At 37.3% G+C, this 21,492-nt stretch overlaps 1 protein-coding gene across 6 annotated transcripts; it reads right to left on the bottom strand.

Moving 5' to 3' along the window:
- Nucleotides 1-267: 267 nt before the first annotated feature.
- LOC135593218 (uncharacterized) lies at nucleotides 268-20,397 on the bottom strand. Of its 6 annotated transcripts, none has more exons than XM_065083094.1 (13): nucleotides 20,149-20,397; nucleotides 20,018-20,034; nucleotides 19,780-19,930; nucleotides 18,962-19,079; nucleotides 18,627-18,723; nucleotides 17,933-18,039; nucleotides 16,169-16,291; nucleotides 15,771-15,924; nucleotides 7,068-7,128; nucleotides 6,577-6,941; nucleotides 2,771-4,385; nucleotides 1,119-1,527; nucleotides 268-658 (listed from the first exon to the last, which is right to left on the bottom strand). In XM_065083094.1, the coding sequence occupies exons 3-12, from the start codon at nucleotides 19,905-19,907 to the stop codon at nucleotides 1,269-1,271; spliced, it is 3,027 nt and encodes a 1,008-aa protein (XP_064939166.1). In that variant the 5' UTR covers nucleotides 19,908-19,930; nucleotides 20,018-20,034; nucleotides 20,149-20,397; the 3' UTR covers nucleotides 268-658; nucleotides 1,119-1,268. The 6 variants fall into 6 exon arrangements, with proteins under 6 accessions (XP_064939166.1, XP_064939168.1, XP_064939169.1 ...); XM_065083096.1 differs by having other exon boundaries at nucleotides 19,780-19,901; nucleotides 20,018-20,045; nucleotides 20,149-20,363; XM_065083097.1 differs by having other exon boundaries at nucleotides 19,780-19,901; nucleotides 20,149-20,289.
- Nucleotides 20,398-21,492: the final 1,095 nt, after the last annotated feature.

Here is a 21,492-nt window from a genome sequence, read left to right as displayed (position 1 = left end):
AGCTCACTTGGTGTGAAAATGAGAAGACAAGAGTAAACATCATCGAATCACGCTTCCAAAGATACTCTCAGTGCAATTCATGCGTACTGCATTATAGAATTTATTCTGAGTCCTACTACATTAAAAAAAAAAAAAAGGGTTACAATCTCTATCGAATATTTTCATTTTTATATGATCGAAAAACTGCATGTTTATGTCACCAAATATAATTGAATACAGCATGAACATACTACTTCAGTATGAGCAATTTTCTCTCCACAACCAGTCTATCCAAGCAGGAATACTAAATCAAATGGAAGGGCACTTTACAATCAACATGTGCAGTTGGCTCACCTCGCCAACTGGAGATGACCATTTGTTGGTTTCCCCTTGGGGTGAATTCATACAAGACATGGAAATAGCACCACCTAGGAAATAGAACTCAATGCATTCACATTTTAGTGCTAATTGTCCCGAGATACATAGGAAAATTGTGGATTTAGAACTTCAAAGCAGAAGTTTCCACACAAGGAAATATCACCTATGCAAATTGTCCCAAAATACAAAGGAAAATTGTGGACTAAGAACTTTAAAACAGAACCTTTCCCCTAGAAGGAAAATGGCCTTCATGCTCATTTCATGATACAGGTGTAACAAAATTTTGAATTAGCAAAAGGCCCTGCAGTGGCAAAAGAAAATTTGTCAGATTCAAAGAAAAAAGATTTTATAAACAAAATAATATTCAAAGAAAGGATAACATATAGTTGATGTCCAGTGTAAGTAAACTGCAATATTGTATTAAAAGACGTGTACACATATGAAGTGGCTCATAAACTAATAAAAGGGAATTAAGGCTTTAATTTTCTATCATAGGCTTATTATTGCTGCATGAGAACTGCCCGCCCCCCCGCCCCCCAGGAATTAAGACTTAAGAACACGTTAAAACATCGACATCAAAATGAAAGTTGTATGACAGTTTCTAAGTTTCCAGGCATGACTAATTGAACTTCTAACTGAACATTTAAAATATCTTAGAAGCAATCACTTTTCTTCAGAAGAATAAGGGACGGTTGGTTGGTCATCTTTAACAATTAGTACTAACCTCTTAAAGATAAATTATTCATATTTAGTTTACTTGCCTGTTTGAATCAAAGAATTTATGAAACACGAAAATTCAGAACTTTGCAACAACATATCTTCGAAGAGGCAGAAAACGATCTGCACAAGTAACCAATAGAAGACATGCCAGCCTCATCGAAGTCGTACATGGCAAGTAGTTCAAGAAAAGATTATATCGAAATCCTGGTTGCTTGGAGAGAAGAAGATGCTGCTGAAGCTTCTGCTACAAGCGAAACAGGTTGCCTAGCCTGCAAACATGCACCTATATCAAACGGGTGCAATTGTGACCCATCAAACAGTAGATTGACACCTGGTAGGACAACTTCTCTACTGTCTGCCTCATCTGATTCATGTTTTACTCCACTGCCAGAAGTTGATTCTTCAATATGTCGTGTAGTAACCTCGTATACAGGAGCAAGTGCATAGGACCTGTGGGCGGAAGTTTGGAAATGTAAATAATATTCTGGATTCAACCATCATACATGAATGGCCCATGTAACATTCAGTTCAAATATGATTGATACCTGTTAATTGTATATTAAACTCAACAAGCTAAAGATAATGGCAATACTTACATACTACCAAACTTAGAGAACTTCCAAGATAGCCATATATATAAATATTTAAGTTACATCTAATTCTTAAATCAAGGATCAATGAGAATGAATTGGGACACATTAGGTGGCTATCATATTCTTTAACCCCCCTTCATAAGTCATGAACGAGCTTCACAAGCATTAGCATACAAGGTTAGTGAAACTAACTAGATAGAACATATAATGGAAAAATAAAAATAAGGTGAAATTAAAAAAAGAAAAAAGGTGATCCTTATTATCCCTTTTTCAACCACAATCTAACTATCATCCAACACAACTGTCTTCATCTAGATTGGACCATTGCTACCATTTTGTCTGGTTCAAACGTTAGAACTTCAGCAATAAATACTAGAAAAGTGAAAAGAAAAAGAAAAAAATGTTCAATGAAAACAAAGAAAACAGATCAAGAAAATTAGTAAGACAATTTATAGTAAGACTTTTTATTTGTATAAGACCTGCTTATGTTTTATCAATAGTTTGAGGCTTCTGAGGTCCTCTGTAATTCTTATCATGTTAAAACTTATAAAATTTGAATATTGGAGAGACAAAAGAAAAGATCTAAATAATTATTAAAAATTGACTAGAATAACTATCAAGGATCATAAATCTCCTTGATAAAAATTATCATGCATGCACATATGACAAAATTATTCAGTTTATAGAACAATAGCTACAAAGTAAATGATGTTTGATGACAAACACATGCTAATGTTGCATCCATGTGATACTTCATGAGACAAAGCAAAAACTAAAAATGTAGCTCTACACAACAGAATATGAAATTGTTGAAAAAGATGATTTCATGTCAAATTTCTAGGAAGTAGAGTACTACCACCTCTTTAGAAGTTTGTTCTTGGTAACTGCAACAAATTCCAATTGACCATGAACAAGGGGAAACTGCAGGACCTCATTGAATCTCAAAACGTATATTTAGATATTTCTAAGCTTGATTAGCACTTCCCAACTGGAAAGATGTATATTTTCGGATAAAATCATTTTTCAATAGAACTGTAAAATCCAATTCATAATTGACATAACCAAAGCACACAGCCACACAGTATATATTGTTCAAGTACCTGAGGATATTCCCATCAAAACTCAGAACCTCTGTTTTGCCCCTTTGTCGATTTGTAAACTTAAATCTCTGGTTTTCACTGGGGGCTCCAGAGATTGGTGTTGAAGGATCCATCAGTGGGCTCCATCTTCCGCTCGCATAGCTGATTAGATGACGAGGTGATTCCTTCACATGTTCGATTTGGTAAAACATCTTTGCAGTAGGACCTGTTGCTTGGTATTCAGAACATAGTTCACGTAATATTTTTCTTAGACTTTGCATTGCATCATGGTGCTCGCTAAGTGAATCTGTTTGCAGTAAATGTGATAAAACTATCCTTTCACAAATTCTGCCACATAATTTGGGACTAAATAAAGGAATACCAAATTCCAAGCTCAAAGGAAACCATTCATATTCAAGATCTGGTATCAACATGTCTGATTGTATTTCCTTTCGCAATCGTAAAAGGCGAATATAACCAACCGTGAATAACTCAATTTTGCTGGAAAGGTCCATTAACAATGAATCCAAGTTTGCAACTCCTTCTGGGTCTAGTCCCATGTCTGACCCTATCGGTTGAACTGTTCCATCAAAGTTTTTAAGAGGCAAAGCAATGTCCACTGTGACAATCCTTCCAGAATCATCAAGATCATATCTGCTCAGAGGTTGTATTAGCACAGCTGAATGCTTAAGCATTGAGTTTAGACAATGCAAAAGGACATTTCCATTAACAAAATTTCCTTCAAATTTGCCTCCTAGACCTCCTACTGTGGAACCATCCCAAGACCATATTAGTGCTTTTTCACAACCAGCTAATGGGGCAGGAAGCAATCGCAGACACTGTCCTTTCATTAAAGCAACTGAGAGAGGTCCGTTACCCGCTAGCGTATATAAAACTAATTTCATCCATGGTGTCATTGAAGAATATGATGGTGGACCAAAATGGATTGGACCTGACGGTCCAGGTAAAACTGATGATGCAGGAAGTGGAACCATAGATGCAATGATGTCGTAATCTCTAAGAAACATTTTTTCTAATGTTGCTGGTGCCAGAGCAGCCAAGCTTTCACAACGAAGAATATCAACACGGTACTTCCTTTTTCGTTTTAGAATGGTCCTATCATTTTCTGAACCATCCAAGGATGTAACTTTTTTATCACTCTGTGATTCATAATCTGGTTTGCAGGTGTTATTTTCAGCTGAAGTACCTGAAGATGTCATGGGAAGAACATGTGCAGCATCAGATTCATTTGGAGAGTCCGGTTGGGGTACTATAGTATGACCATGGTCAGAAGAATCATCATTGTGGTACATCTTTGGTTCATTTTCATTTATATTAGAATAACCAGATTCCTCAGATACACCAATTTCAGATGTAACTGAAGTAATGTCATCAATAAAGGAATGCTGTGTTTCAGTTGGGTTACTTGGTCTGACATTCTTCCCATCATTAGCTACTCCACCAGATTGAAGACACTCGAGAATACATCGAAGGCTATATGCATGGTTGGCGAATTCCTGCAGTTCACCCTCAAATTTTTTTCCTTCTAAAGTAGAAAGATCCTTGCAAAGTTCAGCAATGCTAGAATCACCTAGCTTTCCAGCTTCATATAGTGTTACAGCATGAGACTTTAATCCTGCAAGTAATAATGGAATAAGATCAGTTCAGAAAGCTGTATTTAAGTATTACAAGAACTCAAAACTATGGGCTCAAGTGATCAATTAATATCGATGTTCAGTGGAAGTAATTGGATGAGTAACTTAATCTAAGATATACTTAACAGAATAATAATTTTATTCTATAATTTAAGCATAGAAACAGAGACAGATGGACAGAGATAACACCCATCTGTTGCTTGGCTCACTGATATGCAAAGAAATGGGGAAAGACTTAAGGTAGTTGATCTTGAATTTTCTGTAGATAGTGCTATTTATATTATGGCTGAACTGACTTTATGCCCATGAGCAAACAACAGAGAGAGAGGACGAGGGAGAGAACATCACAAGTAAACAGAAGATTTGCATATGTATTTCAGTGACTGGAAATAGTATCGCAAACTTCTTATGTGAGCTTTCTTTGGAGCCTACACTTTCTTATGTGGAAGCATATATAATTTGCTTGTGCTTGTTAAAAAACTTAGAATAACACCCATTTCAGAAACCAAGATTCTTAAATCTAAGAGTTGGTCTTATTAAGTTATTATAGATGGAAAAAGAACCTGAATGGAAACTACCAAATGTAACTTCTTAGGTGCTTTTTAATTGTTATGATCTTAAAAGGGACTGTATTATCTAGTACAACACAGAAATGCGATGAGAAGTACTAATTTGGGGTCCTAGTAGTTGGAACTTAATCTCTCATCAACATGCATTATTCTCGTCTTCTTTGTTTCTCTTTTAAAATAATTGGTTCTTGACCCTTTGCACAATTTTTTCCAAGTTTTAATTGCTCAATTTCCTCATAGTGACCTCTTGTTTATGTGATTTTTGGCTGTCCTTCAAGAAATCCTACAAAAGTATCAGGCATAGAATGTTATAAATTATAAAGATATGTTTTCTTAAAATTAGTACCACGACTTGACACATGTATTAAACATCTTCTGAGTTTTGGAACTATAAAAGTTTAACATACAATTGCACATGTATTTAACATCAAAATACTACATGGCTGCTCAGGCTCAACTGTAAAGCTTATATAGGTTCCACAATAAAAAAATTGGATATTTACTTTCAGAATCAAATGTCAGCAGCAAATCATCATAATTAAGGTGCTGTATATATTTTTTTATTCGCAAGTACTAATCTTAACAAAGTGGCAAACTTAAATTTAAAGAAATAGAACAGTGTGCAAACTAATGTTCAATAGTTTTTTCCAAGGTTTGCACTACCAGTCTGAACCGATGTGCCAGTCGGCTAGTGGCACGGTACATACCACCACATACTGGTGTGCCAAGTGTCGGCATGGCAGGGCATGCCAACAGCATATAAAAAACCCCCAAAACCCCTTATTAAAATCGAATTAAATTTAATTAGACCTAATTAAACTAATCACAACATTAAAAACTTAATTGAAACCTATAAACCTATTCATAACAAACATGTAAATCACCCTAATATGCATGAAATACAAAAATTTCACCCAATATGTGTCTAATTTCGATTAAATCAGCATTAAACAAACTAATCGTACATTAAAGGCCTTAGTTACTTCCTAATTAACACTATTCTACGATCATAAAGGTCTCAAACAACATATTAGATATTGAGAACATAGAATAGGCTTAATTATCTCATAAATTAACAAAAATCTAAAAAAAGAATATATACATTTGATAAGAGAGTTTTTCCTCTAACTTAGGCATTAATCCTTTCAAATTAGCCTTCCAAGCTTGATCCAATCCACAAATCACAGATTTGTGGAGTTCAAGAGAGTACAAATGAGAAAATGAGAAAGATACGAGCAAAAGAGATTGAGAGTGAAAGGGGAGTGAATGAGGGATAGAAAGGGTCTAAAATTCAAATGGTCAAATAGACCGTTTGAATTCAACAAATCCTAGCCATTGATCGGTATCGGTCAAAATCTAACCATTAACGACCTATATCGTTACCGACCTATATAGGTTGATAACAGTTAGATTTTAACTGTTCTGCCTGGTTCAGACCCGGTACAGGGCGGTCCGTGTGTTGGTCCCCTATCAGACCGACACATACTGCCTAGTACACTGTGGCACAGTGAACACTGGTTTATTCATTCCTAGAACCAAAGTTATCCACCAAAAAAAGGTTATGCTAGAACTATAAAGGGCACGCAGCAAAAATGAATCAAACCTGGTGAAACAGATCCCATCATTAAGTAGGAAGTAATATTGGCATCAACAACAAAAGCCACATGAGCAGTGCCAGAAATTGTTCTATTCTTTTCAATTACAAGACCATGAGTCTGCTGACCAGATTTTTCTGAGTTGATGCTAGCATTAGAATCATATTCATCATCACTTAGCATATTACTAGGGGAACTTGGAATGCTAGAATCTCGAAGAATCGATTCTGGATCTAAAAGCTTTATAGCCCAGCCCAATCGACAAGCAAATGATGCAGCAGCCTGCAGGTGAGAAAGGTCAGCCTGCAGGGTAGTAGCCAATTCAGCAACAGTAGAATTCTCACTCGAGACAACAAAAACAGCATATAATAACCTGCAAAAGTTTCCATATATTTGGTTAAATATATATAACAAATCATAGAAATATTCAACCTAAAATGCATATTCCTTTTAATGATATAGGTTGAATGACCTCTCAATTGTACTATAAGTATCTTACTCTTCTATTGGATCTTCATAAGACTGTTCCCTGTTTGAAACAAACCCTTCCAGCCTGGAAACTGAATAAGTAGATGTTAATCATAGTACTAGAAGGATGCACACAAAAAACTATAATGAAGGAATTACAGCTTACTATGTTGTAACATAAACTCAAACACTTGTTGCATTAGAAAATACTATGATTTTAATGCCACGTGCAATATGATAACAGAAAATTTTATGCAGAGCTTTGAGAGTTATAAATATATAAAAACCTATGAACATCAGCACAAGATACAGGTGTTTCTGCAAACACATTAAATGGTAATATTTGCAGGTCCATTTCTATTGCAAACTTACAAAGACATACAAGTGTAATGATAAAATTTTAAGAGCAGTGCTAGAGTTATTTGTTTTTCCATATAAATATAAAAAGCTCGAGAAAATGAGCTATGTCAAAATTATCTCAAAGAATTATATCAAAGAGAAGCGAGTGTTACAACAAAGAAAAGGCAAGAGCGAGAATGATATTAAGAAATCAATGACAAAAGGGAAACTACGATGGAGATAAGGCTGTTTGTTTTTGAAGCAGTTTCTGTGTTTCAGAATTGATGCAGATTAGATTATGACTTGAACCTTATGTTAGCAATAGTTATTATATAGATATTAGGCAAATAATATATGATAGCTGAACATGACAAAACAGTCATCACATGTCAAGTGCCTTTTTCTTTGAGGGAGAAGGTCATCTTCAAGAGAGATATAGAGAAGAGAGGAGGGAGAATTGTACCATTATTATTCAAGTGACATGACATGTACCCAAGGGCTCTATGAACTCATACATATTAAATATTAATACATAAACACTAATCAGAACCTAAAAAAATTGACTATTGTCATCTCCTTTAGGTAGACTAGAAGCTGGTTTGCAGCATTCATTGATAGGTGGCCCCATCCAACAATTAGTCACCATCCTACTACCTAAGTTGGGCAATCAAGCTGTTCTTCGATTGGGATTCCCAATAGAGTCAAAATTCTTATCCCTTACAACAAATTTAGTCTATACTCCAGGCTTACCAAGAGTAAATTTGAAGAGTTTGGATAGAATTAGGACTGACCCAAGATGACAAGGTCTTATGTGCATTGAGCCGAAACCTAATCCATCTACAACTCGATCCCATTGGCCCATGAAATTTTAAAAGTTGATCTAACTTTTATGCAAGATACACTAAATGTTCCTGAAGGTGCCCATGCAGACTCAGGCTGCTGAGGTAGTGTTAAGGCCCCTGTTCCTGGCCACCTAAGCCTCTTGAGAAGACAAAGTCATTCGTCTCAAGCTTAGAAGTGATCTGGGTGCCTCTTTTAGTTTGGCCCTATCACATCTTAGGCTGGCTATAAGGATTGTTGTGTGCATATTTGTATGCCTAGAGTTTTGGCCCTATCACATCTTTTAGTTTGTGGTCGGCTACTTGGACAACATCATCGTTTACAACCAAACACTCGAGGAGCATGTTGAGCACCTTCAAACAATTTTCAAGATCCTCAGGAAGAACACTTTGTTCGTGAGAAGGGAGAAGTGCTCTTTTGCTCAGATGAAGGTGCAAGTTATGGCGGAATCGATGACGGATCTATTTAGATGGATAAATCAAATGTGCAAGCTATGGCGAAATGGCGAACACCAAAGAAGGTGTCGGAGCTGAGATCCTTCAATGGTTTCGTCAACTACTATCAGTGCTTCATAATTGGGTATTCGAAGCGCACAACTCCACTGACGGAGTTACTGAAATAGCAGCCTCGGCGATGGTCCGATAAATGCGAAGCGGTATTTCAAAATCTAAAGGCTGCTGTGTTGGAAGAACCGATACTCAAATTGTCGGACTATGGGAAGCCCTTCGAAGTCTATATAAATGCTTTAGACTTCGCTATTGGGGGAGTACCCATACAGGAGGGTTACCCGGTGGTCTACAAGAGTCGTAAGCTCAACAAGACCAAGTAGCAGTACCCGGTGCACGAGAAGGAGAAGATAGCAGTGGTCCACTGTCTATAAGTTTGGCAGCACTACCTTCTCGGATCGCGATTTGTGCTAAGGACGGACAACATCGCTTTGAGTTACTTCCAAACTCAGAAGAAACTCTCCCAAAGCCAATATGATGGTAGGACTTCCTGGCTGAGTTTGATATGGCAACGGAGTACAAGTCCGGAAGAGCAAATGTCGTGACCGATGCGTTGGGCCGGAAAGTGGAGCCGGTGAATGCAATACAGTTGGAAGGCGAGGGCCAAGCAAGTCAGTTGCAATCCAACTTCCTTTCCAATATCAGGGATGGACTACACTGTGATCCCGAGGCAATAACCCTAATGTAACTAATCAAAGAAGGCAGGGCACGACGAATTTAGGTCCAGGAGGGACTCATCTATACCAAAAGGAATAAGGTTTATGTTCCTTAAATGAACAATTTGAGGCGTGAATTCTTGAGAGAGTGTCACGATTCCTTGTGAGTTGGACATTCGGGCATTCACCGAACATTGGCTCTCATGGAGAAGGCCTTCTATTGGCCGAAGATAGGGACTGATGTGGAAGAATATGTTCGAACATGCTTTGCTTGCTAACAAGATAACGTAGAGCAGCGGAAGCCAGTGAGACTTTTGGAGTCGTTACCCGTACCAGAAAGGACTTCATATCAAGCTTACCGACGGTAGGGGGACTCGGATCAATACTCATGGTGGTCGATCAGTTTTCAAAGCATGCAACACTCATTGTTGTACTCCTACACTGTTCAACAGAGGAGTTAGCCAAGTTGATGATGAAGAATGTGGTGAAGTATTGGGGAGTCCCACACAATATCATCAGTGATCGAGATGCTCGGTTCTTAGGACGATTCTGGATCAAGCTATTCAAATTGCTATGGTCCAAGTTATACTTCTCCGCAAGCCTCCACCCCCAAACGGATGGCCAAACTGAAAGAATAAATTCGCTCCTTGAGCAATATTTTCGGCACTACGTGAGTGCCAATCAACGAGATTGGGTGAAGCTGTTTGATATTGCCCAATTATCTTACAACTTGCAGCTGAGCTCTGCATCTAACAAAAGCCCCTTCGAGATCATTACGGGACAACAACCATCAACTCCTCACACCTTGGTGATCGGTTATACCAAGAGTAGTTCGTCTGCATATCACTTTGCGAAGAAATGACATCGAAATATAGATATTGTGTGGGCTTACTTGGAGAAGGCGGTCAAAAAGATGAAGAAGTGGGCAGACTTGGGAAGGCGACCATAGGAGTTTAAAGTTGGCGACTTGGTGTTGGTGAAGCTCCAACCAGCATCACTCCAGTTCTTTAGACATAAAGTGCACAAGGGATTTGTGCGCAAGTACGAAGAACCCTTCCCAATTATCAGCAGGTTAGGCAATGTCTCCTACAAGTTGCAACTACTGGCATGGCTCAAAATTCACAATGTCTTCAATGTAAGCAACTTGAAAGCCTACCACTCAGATCCGCAAGATGCTTCTCGAAATGTTCCAACTCGACTACCCCCCACCAGAGCCTCCTACGAGAAGCAAGTTAAAACCATTTTAGCATATTGCAAGATAAACTTACCTAACGGAGCGGAGCAAACCAAATACCTAGTGAAGTGGCGAAAGCTTCCCCGAACAAAAACCAACTGGTAGCCTGAAGACGCCCTACGACACGAAGAAGCAGTTATTAAAGCCTACCAACAAGCGTCGATGAGGGTGTCGATAGTTTAAGTGGGGGAGAATGTCACAAACGACCGTTGTGCACCCACATCTTCAATTAACGAATAGTTCGTCGCTTTTGCATGCTTGTACAGATGCTAAGCAGTATGTTTTGCCTTGGTTTCATGTGTTTTTTGCTTGAAAAATGTAACCAAGAACAGTTCGCAGTGCTGCAGTGCTGCAGTGCAACTGCTCACTACGGCGAGCAAAACTGCCCTAAAATAGCTCCGTTTTCGCGTGTCATGGCCTGTTTTCTGCAGACCACAGTCGCACGCGAAACATTAGCCATCTCAGACCCCTAGAACCCCCCAAATGGCATAGGGGTGGATGGGACTTCGGGATAGTGTTGGGCATTAATCGGTTTACACAAGTTCGCACGTTAACTTGACGGGAACTTGTCATTGCGCCCAACACCCTGTCACGAACAGTCGTCACGCACCCACAACAACTCCGTTCAACGAACCGTTCGTCGCTCTCATCTACATGTACAGCTACTTGGCAGCTTGTTTTGCCTTGGTTTTGAGTCATTTTGCTTGTAAAAATGTAAGTTCGAACAAGCTGCAGCGTTACAAAGCGACCGCTCATCGAACCGAGCAAAACAGCCCCAAAACAGCTCCGTTTTCATGTGCCGCGGGCTAATTTCTGGAATCCGCCTCCGCTCACCAAAACGTCAGCCATCTCAGCCCCTTGGAACCCTCCGAGTGGCACAGGGCTAGATGGGGCTTCGGTATAGTACCGGGCATTGAACACTCCTTCGCAAGTTCGCACGTTGCCTTGACGGGAACTTGTTGTCGCGCCCGGGACTCGGTGAGCAGTTGTTTATGGGCTTGCAGCTGTTCGTTCAACCTTCTAAAACCCTTGTTTTCCCCCTCTCTCTCTTTTCTCTTGTGCACGCAAGGTGCTCGCTGAATTGCTTGTAAAGCTTCCCCTTTTCACGAGACTTCGGGACTTATCCGTCGCTCGTTCTTTCGAACTAATCAACTTTCTCTTTTACAGGTCCTTCGTGACCTATGAGAGGTTACAAGTGGGTTGATCTTTGCGGAGCAATATCGCAAGGGCGGAGCGTGACTTAGGTAACGCAAGCTAAGTTCGCGTCTTGGCCGCAAGGGTGCCTCACGCCTTAGGCAATTCCAGCTAAGGCCGTGATAACCCGGTGAGCAGTCGTTTATAGACTTGAGATTATTCGTTTTTCCCTCTAAAGTCCCTGTTTTCTCCTTCCTCTCTTTTCTCTCTTGCACTCAAATTATTTACTAAATTGCTTGTAAACCTGCCCTCTTTGCGAGACGTCAGGACTTGTCCGTTACTCGTTTTTAAACTAATCAACTTGCTTTTTTTATGGGTCCTTAGAGACTTGAGCGATGTTATAAATTGGCTGACTCTTTGCGGACGCATATCGCAAGGGCACTTCATAACTTAGGCAATCCCAGCTAAGTCCAAAAAGTTGGTGCAACGGTGCTTCACGACTTAGGCAACTCCAACTAAGTCCGTGACTTTGCCGTAAGGATGCCTCACGACTTAGGCAATTTTAGCTAAATCCGTGATAGAATGACACCCCCCATAATTGGTTTTTACTAAGGGGACCCTTTTTTAAAAAATTCCAATGATGTCCTTGAACTGGGCTACTTCAAGCCACAGATTCAAGGGTCGGTTTGGTCTAATTTGGGCACCACATGACTCGCTTCAAATAAGGATGGGTACGATCACAGTGGATCAAATCGAACTATGTTGAATCTGCGAACGAGTGTAACATGAGTATAACTTGAGTGTAACTAAGGCATATTTATCAAACCAATCCAAACTTCTCCAAAACTACTAGTACATAATTCTAAGATATTTAGTATCATTTTTCTAATTGCTGATTATTTTAGAGTGAATAAAATTTCAAATATGATATTTTTGGGCTAAATTGGTGATCGAGCATAAGTTATTGAATTTTCATCAAATATATTCAAACTTCTCCAGAACTACTAAGGTAAGATAATAATATGTTTACTGTCATTTTTTTTTACATGAATTTAAGATGATTAATTTTACAAATAGAATATTTCTAGATTGAATTTTGATCAAATATAACTCAAGCGTAACATGAGTGTCACACAAGGGTAAGTTAATGAATTTTCACCAATTCTATCCAAACTTCTCCAAAACTACTAGGGTGAGATAATAATATGTTTACTATCACTTTTTTTATTTTTATATGAATTTAGGATGATTAATTTTTAAAATAAATTTTTTTGAGTTAAATCTGTAATCAAGTGTAACGCAAGTGTAACTCTTTGAATTTTCACCAAATCTATCTAAATTTCTCCAGAACTACTAGGGTGAGATGATAATATATTTAGTATCAATTTTTTTATTTTTGTATGAATTTAGGGTGATTAATTTTTAAAATAAAATATTTTATATAAAAATTAATATATATTTTTTATATGTTATGTAAATGAGTGTAATTCGAGCGTAACTCAAATGTAATGGCTAGTCTAGGTAAAATGTGAGGAGGGAGGGAGCAATGGAGGAGTAGAAAGAAAAAAAAGAGTTGAAGGGAGTGAGGGAGGTGGATGAGGGTGAGGGGGAGGGAGAGGGGGCAAGGCGGAGGTGGAGGTGGAGGAGGAAGCTAAGGGGGAGGGGGAGGAGGTGGTGGAGTGGGACGAGGAGGAGGCAAAGGTGGAGTTAGAGGAGGCTGAGGATGAGGAAAGCTAACAAGGAGAGGGAGGAGACGATGGAGTGGGAGGAGGAGGAGGTAGAGGATACGGGGATAATTTGAAAAACTCAATGGGTAATCTAGGGCTCAATTAAATCAAATTGAATAGTTATGGCTTAGTTGAACCGGTCTGACCCGGTTCAACTTAAAAAAACCGATATTCAGTATAAGAAAATTGAGTCAAACCTTGTCAAAGGACAATTACCATCTTTTTATATTTCTTTTGAGGGTATTTTGGTTAAAATCTAGAAAACAGGGCATCCCCTAGTAAAAACTAAATATGGGGATGCTATCTGGAAAAAAACCCATTATTAGGAGCTTTTTTTGATAAATTGCCCAATAATTATCTTTCAAGACAAGGAATCTAACACCTAAACTATAAACTAAAAGTGACTCATTTGAAAGTTAAACTTCAATTTACCTTTTTTGGGAGAAAAACTGGTTCTGGTCTTAAAAATGAGGCTTCAATTGATTGAGATTGACTTCCGATTTGATAGAACTTGAAGAGTGGGAATGAGAGAAAAATTAGGGGAAAATTGGTTGGGAATAGGAACGACATTAAAAAAGGTGAAAGAGGAGAGAAAAGGTGGAATAGGGGATTTAAAGGTAAGGCATCTTTATTGGATCCATTTACTGGCAGTAGGCTTACTGCCCCATAGATCGGGTCCAACAATCTAAATCTAGATGGTAAGCTCAGTTTGATAGCTTTGCCACTCAGTAACCCATGATCCAAACTAGACCCGACAAAATTTCTTGGTCCATGTCCCATTCGCTAGACGGATTGATAAATATCGCTCGGTTCATATTGGTCCAGCCTTTTGGAAATGTTGCTCAAGAAAATTCAACATCTGTTATATCTTAGCAAGAAAATAAATAAGACATGTTGCCTGATAGAAGTTTGTTATATTGCATACAGGACACATTTTGATCACCTCTTGGACTAGTATTCGTACAATGAGCAGCACTTTCACTCCTCTTGGTTGGACCAACAAATGAACATTTTCTTTTTTTCAATTTTTATGCTGTAAATAATAACACATCAATTTGTGGTATGTATCATCTGGGGCTATAATAATATATCATGAGCATACCATCCTAAAAGAAGTGATAATTTAGTGAGATATGCCAAGAATCATAATATCTAACCGAACAAAATATATCATCTCAAAAGCAATGCATTTGCATCTAATAAACTTAAAACTGCAACAAGTGACAGTGGGGGTTAAGGGGCTACCAATCCTAATTTTTAAAATTTACCTGACATTAGTCTCATATAGTGTAATGTTGATAGACATCGAGGTAGTACTGAAAATGCAGAGCACACTAGATTAGATCCAGTGAATCAGAGTCTCTTGGATAATTTGTGCTAGAAGTTCCACCTGTACAATTAGGTTAAATCTGATTGGCATTTATATCAATCTACTCTGATGGTATTCGATTATGCCGAATACCATCTATGGTATTCGATCTACTCTAATGGTATCAATCTACTCTGATGGTATTTGATTATGCTGAATTAGTTTTACTGGAGCAAGAATAGGGTCTTACATAAATCCTGTATCTCTTGGCAGCAGTTTATACCAATCTAATATCAAATTGGATTATACTAGGCCTATATCAGTTGACATACCACAATCTTTGATTTGGCTCAAGACACCATGTACTAAACCTGTAGTAACCTATACCATGGTTTACCTTGATCCAAGGTGTACCATCACTATAGGAAAATCTATATACCCATATTTTTGTTAAAACAACAAGTGTTTGTCATACTTAGCAGAGTGGACCGGTACAACAATCCACGACTCTATATCATATAAGAAAAGTTTAATCATAATTAAGAGGATGGAATGAAAATGGAGACCTAGGATAATACGTACACCAAGAAAGGGGAGATGTAAACCATCAACAAAGCAAATATGCAGTATCGAATCCAGATTTTCTTCCATTAAGCATATACTTAGTTCAGTATTGAGAATGAGAAAAGGTCAGAAATCAGAGAAAGATGGATCATGAATTATGAAAGTAAACTACTTGCCAACATCCATGTGTATCTAGTTATACATTTGTGTATTGATTTCTGTTATGCATGTGTGTACATTCACATATGTAGATATGTATTGTGGAAAATGTTAACAATACAAAAATTCAAGATAATAGTTTTAAGAAAATCAACTCCTCAACAAAGCATGAGTCTTTAGTCTTTGGGGCACGAATATGTAACCATATTGATCCATATTTAAGATGAATATAATTTCATATGATAGATGATTATTGCCATGCATACCTTTAAACCGATCATCAGAATAAACAGGGACATCGAAGTACATCAATCCCCTTTTGTGAAGACCTCTTACAATGTCAGGATCAAAAAGAATAAATGAATTTACTTCCTCCTTGCAGACCTTGTCTATTGTTGCCATTTCCTCTTCTGTGAGTTTCTATAGGAGTAAATTATATTACTATAACAGTTATATTCAGTATAATTGGGTATTGACATCACCAAGACAGAAGTGGCATTAATTTCATGATTTTTTTTCTTAAATTAGTTATATAAAAATGTGATAACACATGTGGTCATGGATAAAAAGTGGAAATGCAGGTGAGATAATCTATCAAGCTCATTTGTCAGATATATTTATGTATTTATGTTGATTTATGAACAAATTTTGTAAGAAGCTGCACCTTAAACTCTTCCAATGTAAAGTTAACAAGACAAACTCCCCACCATGGTTCAACTGGGAAATCCACAGGTTGTGTGGGCAACAATTCCTTAGCAATTGACTTGTTCAGCTTCCACATAAATTTCTGGAGACCACCAAGAGAACATAATAGTCAAGGGAACAACAAACCAACCACAGGTACCAGAAATTAAAAAAAAACAGACAAGAAGAGAGAAAAATAGACAAAAACAACATGAAATAACTTCCTCTAACATCATGTTACTAAAAAAAGTTGCATTGATATCATCTGTGCAGAAGTTGATAATCAGTGAAGTTGAGTAAATTATAGATACCATACCAACCAAATGTGAACACAAGAATTCATTAATGATTAAGATAAGAACCGGATAAAAATGATTATCACAACAACTTGCATTAATGATTTTCAGTTATTAATTTCAAAAAAAATATCACAGACATATGAAAAACAAAATAAATGCATATACATCTAATTCCCTCATAGCAGAGTTAAATGGGTTTCTAGCTCATGATATTTAAATTGTGAACTTATGGATTTCTTTCCTGTGGAAAACAAAGACCCAAAAAAGGTGCTCATGTCAGCATATCTCCTTATTGGTTTGTCATTGTTATTAAATATTTGACAAGGAAGATTATGAACTTGACTCAAAGCAAAGAGTTTGGATTTCATCCAGGCAGTTAAGGATACCACATTTATGTTTTGTTGACAACTATTTGTTTTTTTCTTGACGGAAGATTGAAATCTATCAATATTTAGAAACAGGCTTTGGATGGTTTCACCTATCTTTGGGCTTCCTGACAGAAAGGGCAAAAACAACATTTTCTTTGGAATTGTGAATCACAAAAGGTGATGTGTTGAATACTTGGGTCAGCCAAATAAATCTTTTCCCATCATTGAGCTTTCATAAGAATTAACTGCTCAATTTTTTATTGGTCCAAATGTGAACCGAGATTGTCTCGACCACTAGTGTGTAGTCCATTCTTTTCTTTAAGCAACAACTGCTCGGTTTTGATTTTTTTATTTTAAAGGAAGTATTGGGGCTTTTAGGGATAGTGATTGGGCCTCAACTTCACTGTAACCTCTGCATCACTCTCTCCACTTCGCCCGCCATCGCCTACTTGCCACCACCTGGTCAATATGTTTTTTCCTCCTCCCCTCCTCACTTTCTTCTTTCTTCTTTCTCCTTCTTCCTTCTTTCTTCCTCTTCTTTTCTCTTCATCCTCTCCCCCCACCCTGCCTCCCACACCAACAAAACATATATTGTGGCACATATCAGCTACTGTGAATCCATATATCAGCAGACTGGACTCCTACTAGTCCAGCCATCAACCTATACAGGTCTGATACTCGAAATTATACTCCTTACATCAGACCTCCTCATACGGCACACTAGTGGGAGCCTTGTCGTCTTTTTTATATATAATATATATGTTATCCATATTCCATAGTACATGTGTGTGCATTTCTACTATTTATTCTGTTCTTATACACACATACCTGTGCACCACATGCCTAAATATCTACCAGTTCATTCAAGATGTAGTAAGATTGCATGGAGGCAAATTGATGAATGCACAAGAATTGAGAATTCCACAGAAAATCACCGACTAATTTGGATTTGACAAGATATGAATTATCTAAAGTTCATTAAGCCAAAACAAACATACAGTCAAAATAAACTAGTTCCCACTAACAAAAGAAAAAGGCAAACCCTTTCTATGCACATGTGATAAGGAAATAAAAGACCTTTGATCTGCACTTGTTCATAATATCAATGTATTCATTACGTCCAATTCCTGTCAGCCTCACAGCATCTGCAGCACTGAAATTGGGGATGCTATCATAAGGTTGCTCTGCAAAAATGTTTCTGGAACATCAGTAGATATGAATACAGTTTTTCCCCGGTCATAAAGCACACGTATATTCCTGAGAGGCAGTTACCCTTTTATAATATCATACAAATATAAGACAAGAAGAAAAGATGGGAACCATCAATAAAGGAGAGACTAGAAGGCTGATCAAGCACTACAAAGAGGATACAATCAACACAGACATAATATTATAGGAGACCTATATCAGAGCTTTAAAGCAGTAACATACAAATAAAAACACAGATATTCACCTGGAATATATGCCACATGAGACCTTTACTTGTAAATCAAATTTGAAATATATTTAGGCAAAACTGAACATAGTAACTTACAATGCTGCCTGGATTTTATCCAGGCAGTTAAGGATACCACCTAGAGCTGTATTATAGTAATTAATAACTGCCCAAGTTAAAGTTCTAAATCAATTGTTGTTCAGTTGAAATTGTTCTATGTTCAGTACCAGCACCATAAGCAATCATCTTTTGGCAAGACTTTAAAAAAACTAGAATCAATCACTTCAAGGTGAGACAAAAAGAAAGTAAAAGGAGCTAGAAAGAACCAGGCATTACCATTTTTAAGAACTTCAAAGATCATGTCACAATAATATCTGAAGGGTGACACCCTCAGTACACGACAAACATATTCCGCAAGATGATAGGGAAATAACTGCAGAGAAAACGTAGCAATTTAAATCGATAAAGTAAAGAATTAAAAGCGAAGATATTAAACAGCACAAATCCAAAAGTCAAGAAAGTGAAAAATAAAATATAGTGGAGATGGCAAGAAGCAAAAAACTACTAATTATCACAGAGATCAACAGCCAGACTCAAATTTAACTACCATGTAAAATCATAACCTGTTGATGAAAAATGTGAGTTAATATATAAAGGATTCCAGGACCTACAGCAAGATTCTTTCGCAGATAGCGCATCATTTCTTCATAATATTCTCCTTCTTTACAGACTTTACGTGCAAAACACTGATTCCACTGCAGACGCTTTCTGATGCAGTAATCTATGATCCTGCACTCCATGATGAAAAGTTAGGCCTTGACAACACATGTCCTCCATGGAATTTGCAGAATATAACATGACGGTAAAGAAAGAAACATCAATGTTCATAGCCGACCGGTTTCAGGTCACAGAATGAACAAACTAGAAATGTTTGGCTTCCTCATTGAGGAAAGCAAAAAAACATACAAGAAATAGAAATCATTCATTCACTAAGAGAAAAGAAAAAGCAAAAGGGAAACATCTATTTGGTAAGAAGACAACAGAATAATCACAGATGACAAGCAAGAAAAGGAAAATAAAAGAATCAAAGAGTTGGTGGCGACATAAAATGTTGTTATCCTATGCAAGCAGTATGATGATGTCATGAAATCATATGCAAGCAGTATGGTGATGGCATGAATGCCGTTATCCTCTCATAAAGTTTTGGTAAGCTATTAAAGAAAGATTCAATAGACACAGCATATGGAGCTCATTCAATAATAATTTAAAGTTCAAGATTTCCATGATGACAAAGACCTAGCCAAATAACCAAAAAAAAGGTCACAATAAAAGTGTTTCACTATTGGTTTGGGGAAAAGAGAGCAATTTGCAGGTTCTATTTCTAAATTTTGACAGTGAAGTTACATTTTCCTGTGCTCATTGCAAATAACTAGCCTATGCTCGAGCTAACCAGTTAGCACAAACACAATAATGATTTATAGAACGGCACCTTTTGTGCCACTCTTCTTTTGAAATCAGCATTGTTTGAAGTCTCTTCGGCAGATTCTCCCATGGGCTCTCTTCCCTGATCGCCTTCCGAAGGAGCTGCTCCTCAATCGTCGCCGGAACGTGCTGCATCCTCCAAATCAAACACTAAACCACTGTACAAGATAAAACCAAAAGAAAAGAAGAAATCTCATATGCACCGATCTTTTTTTAAAAATAACTAGGAATCAAACAAAACATACCCGACAGAGAATTGGATCTGCAGTCGACCTCGAATTCCCCAGAAAAACCGAGTAGAATGTCAGAGATCTGAGACGAGAGAGAGAGAGAGAGATAAGATGGATTCCACGGAATCGCAGATCGAGATCGGTACCGGGGAGATGGAATCGGGGCTGGATCTTCCCGGGGGCGCTTTGAGAATAGAAGCGACGAGGAGGAGGAGGGACGTTGAAGACTGGATCGGAACTCTTTAACTCTCGTGGCGAGGCCGAACCCGGTTCCGGCCAACTGCGATTCCAAGTTCAACGCTGACACTGGACCGGACTCCGAAATGGAAACCGACTCTTGAGGACATCGAAACTGCAGTACAAACACACACAAAAGGAAGCATTACGAGACCAAACGAGACCTCAATAAAGCCAAGTGGCCCATCCAAATCCAACTTGACTTGGCAATCCCCTATATATATACATATATTGCATGCACATCATGACTACTGTGCAACTCGTTGCGCGTAACGGAAACCAAAGAAAACAAAATGAAATACTAATTAATGTCATTTGTAAAGTGATAAGCGGTATGCATAAAGGAACTGTTCTGGCTGATGTGTTTGGTGCTCACTATCTCTAAAATGTCTAGCTAGAAAAATACGTTTAATTTTTTTTAATTGACGCTATTCCAGTGTTATTATAAGCATAAAAATCATAGTATATTGTTATTATATGAAAAAAAATTATATTAAATTTTAAAATCAAATAAAAATATATTTAAATTTATAATACTTATATTTTGATGTTGCTTAAAGGACTTTTATTTGATCTACAAACACATTATCATCGAATTCAAAAATTACAGTGATATCGATTTGTAAAGAGAACTAGACTCTTCTTCTTCTCTCTTTTTATTCTTCACCTGACTACTATGACGACAGATTTAAAGATAAAGAAAAGATGAAAAAAGATCTATAATCTCTTATTCTCTTATTTACGTGATTATGGGAAGATAAGAAAATAATCTATGGTCTCTCGATAATATCATATATTCACGTATATATTCAATTATTGATACTGATTTTTTAGGAGGTAATATCGTGAGAGCATAAGATTTAGAATAAATAATTAGAAAAGTTCTTTTCATCAAATTTATATCCTAAAAAATCTTATAATAATTAGATTTTTAATTCATCTATTGATCGATAATCGTAATCATAATTCAAATCATATTCATAATATATAATTCATAAAGTGATCATAATGATCAATATAAATAATCATAAAAATTTTGAACAGTAATTCTTTAAATATAAAAATGATCGATATAAATAACCTAATAATACAATGAACAAATGAAATGCTATTAGAGTGAGATGTTGGTCGAGGCGGTCTTTAATTCTTTAAATATCTTCGCCTCGTTTCATTTGACCAATAATGGCTCGTTAGATCATGGCTGCCTTCCTAAATCGTTTATGCCAAGGAATGTTTGAACTACAATATTCGAG

The sequence above is a fragment of the Musa acuminata genome, chromosome BXJ1-9, assembly GCF_036884655.1.
Source record: "Musa acuminata AAA Group cultivar baxijiao chromosome BXJ1-9, Cavendish_Baxijiao_AAA, whole genome shotgun sequence".
In the NCBI taxonomy this organism is placed as follows: Eukaryota; Viridiplantae; Streptophyta; class Magnoliopsida; order Zingiberales; family Musaceae; genus Musa; species Musa acuminata.
The sequence above is the reverse complement of the archived record's forward strand: the minus strand, read 5'-3'. Positions and strand labels throughout refer to the sequence as shown.

Coding starts and splice junctions, on each gene's coding strand:
- LOC135593218 (XM_065083094.1), bottom strand. CDS start 19,907: ATGCAGCACGTTCCGGCGACGATTGAGGAGCAGCTCCTTCGGAAGGCG. Junction 19,080..19,779: donor AAAGAAGAGTGGCACAAAAG/GTGCCGTTCTAT, acceptor CATGGAGTGCAG/GATCATAGATTACTGCATCA. Junction 4,386..6,576: donor GATGGGATCTGTTTCACCAG/GTTTGATTCATT, acceptor TATTACTTGCAG/GATTAAAGTCTCATGCTGTA.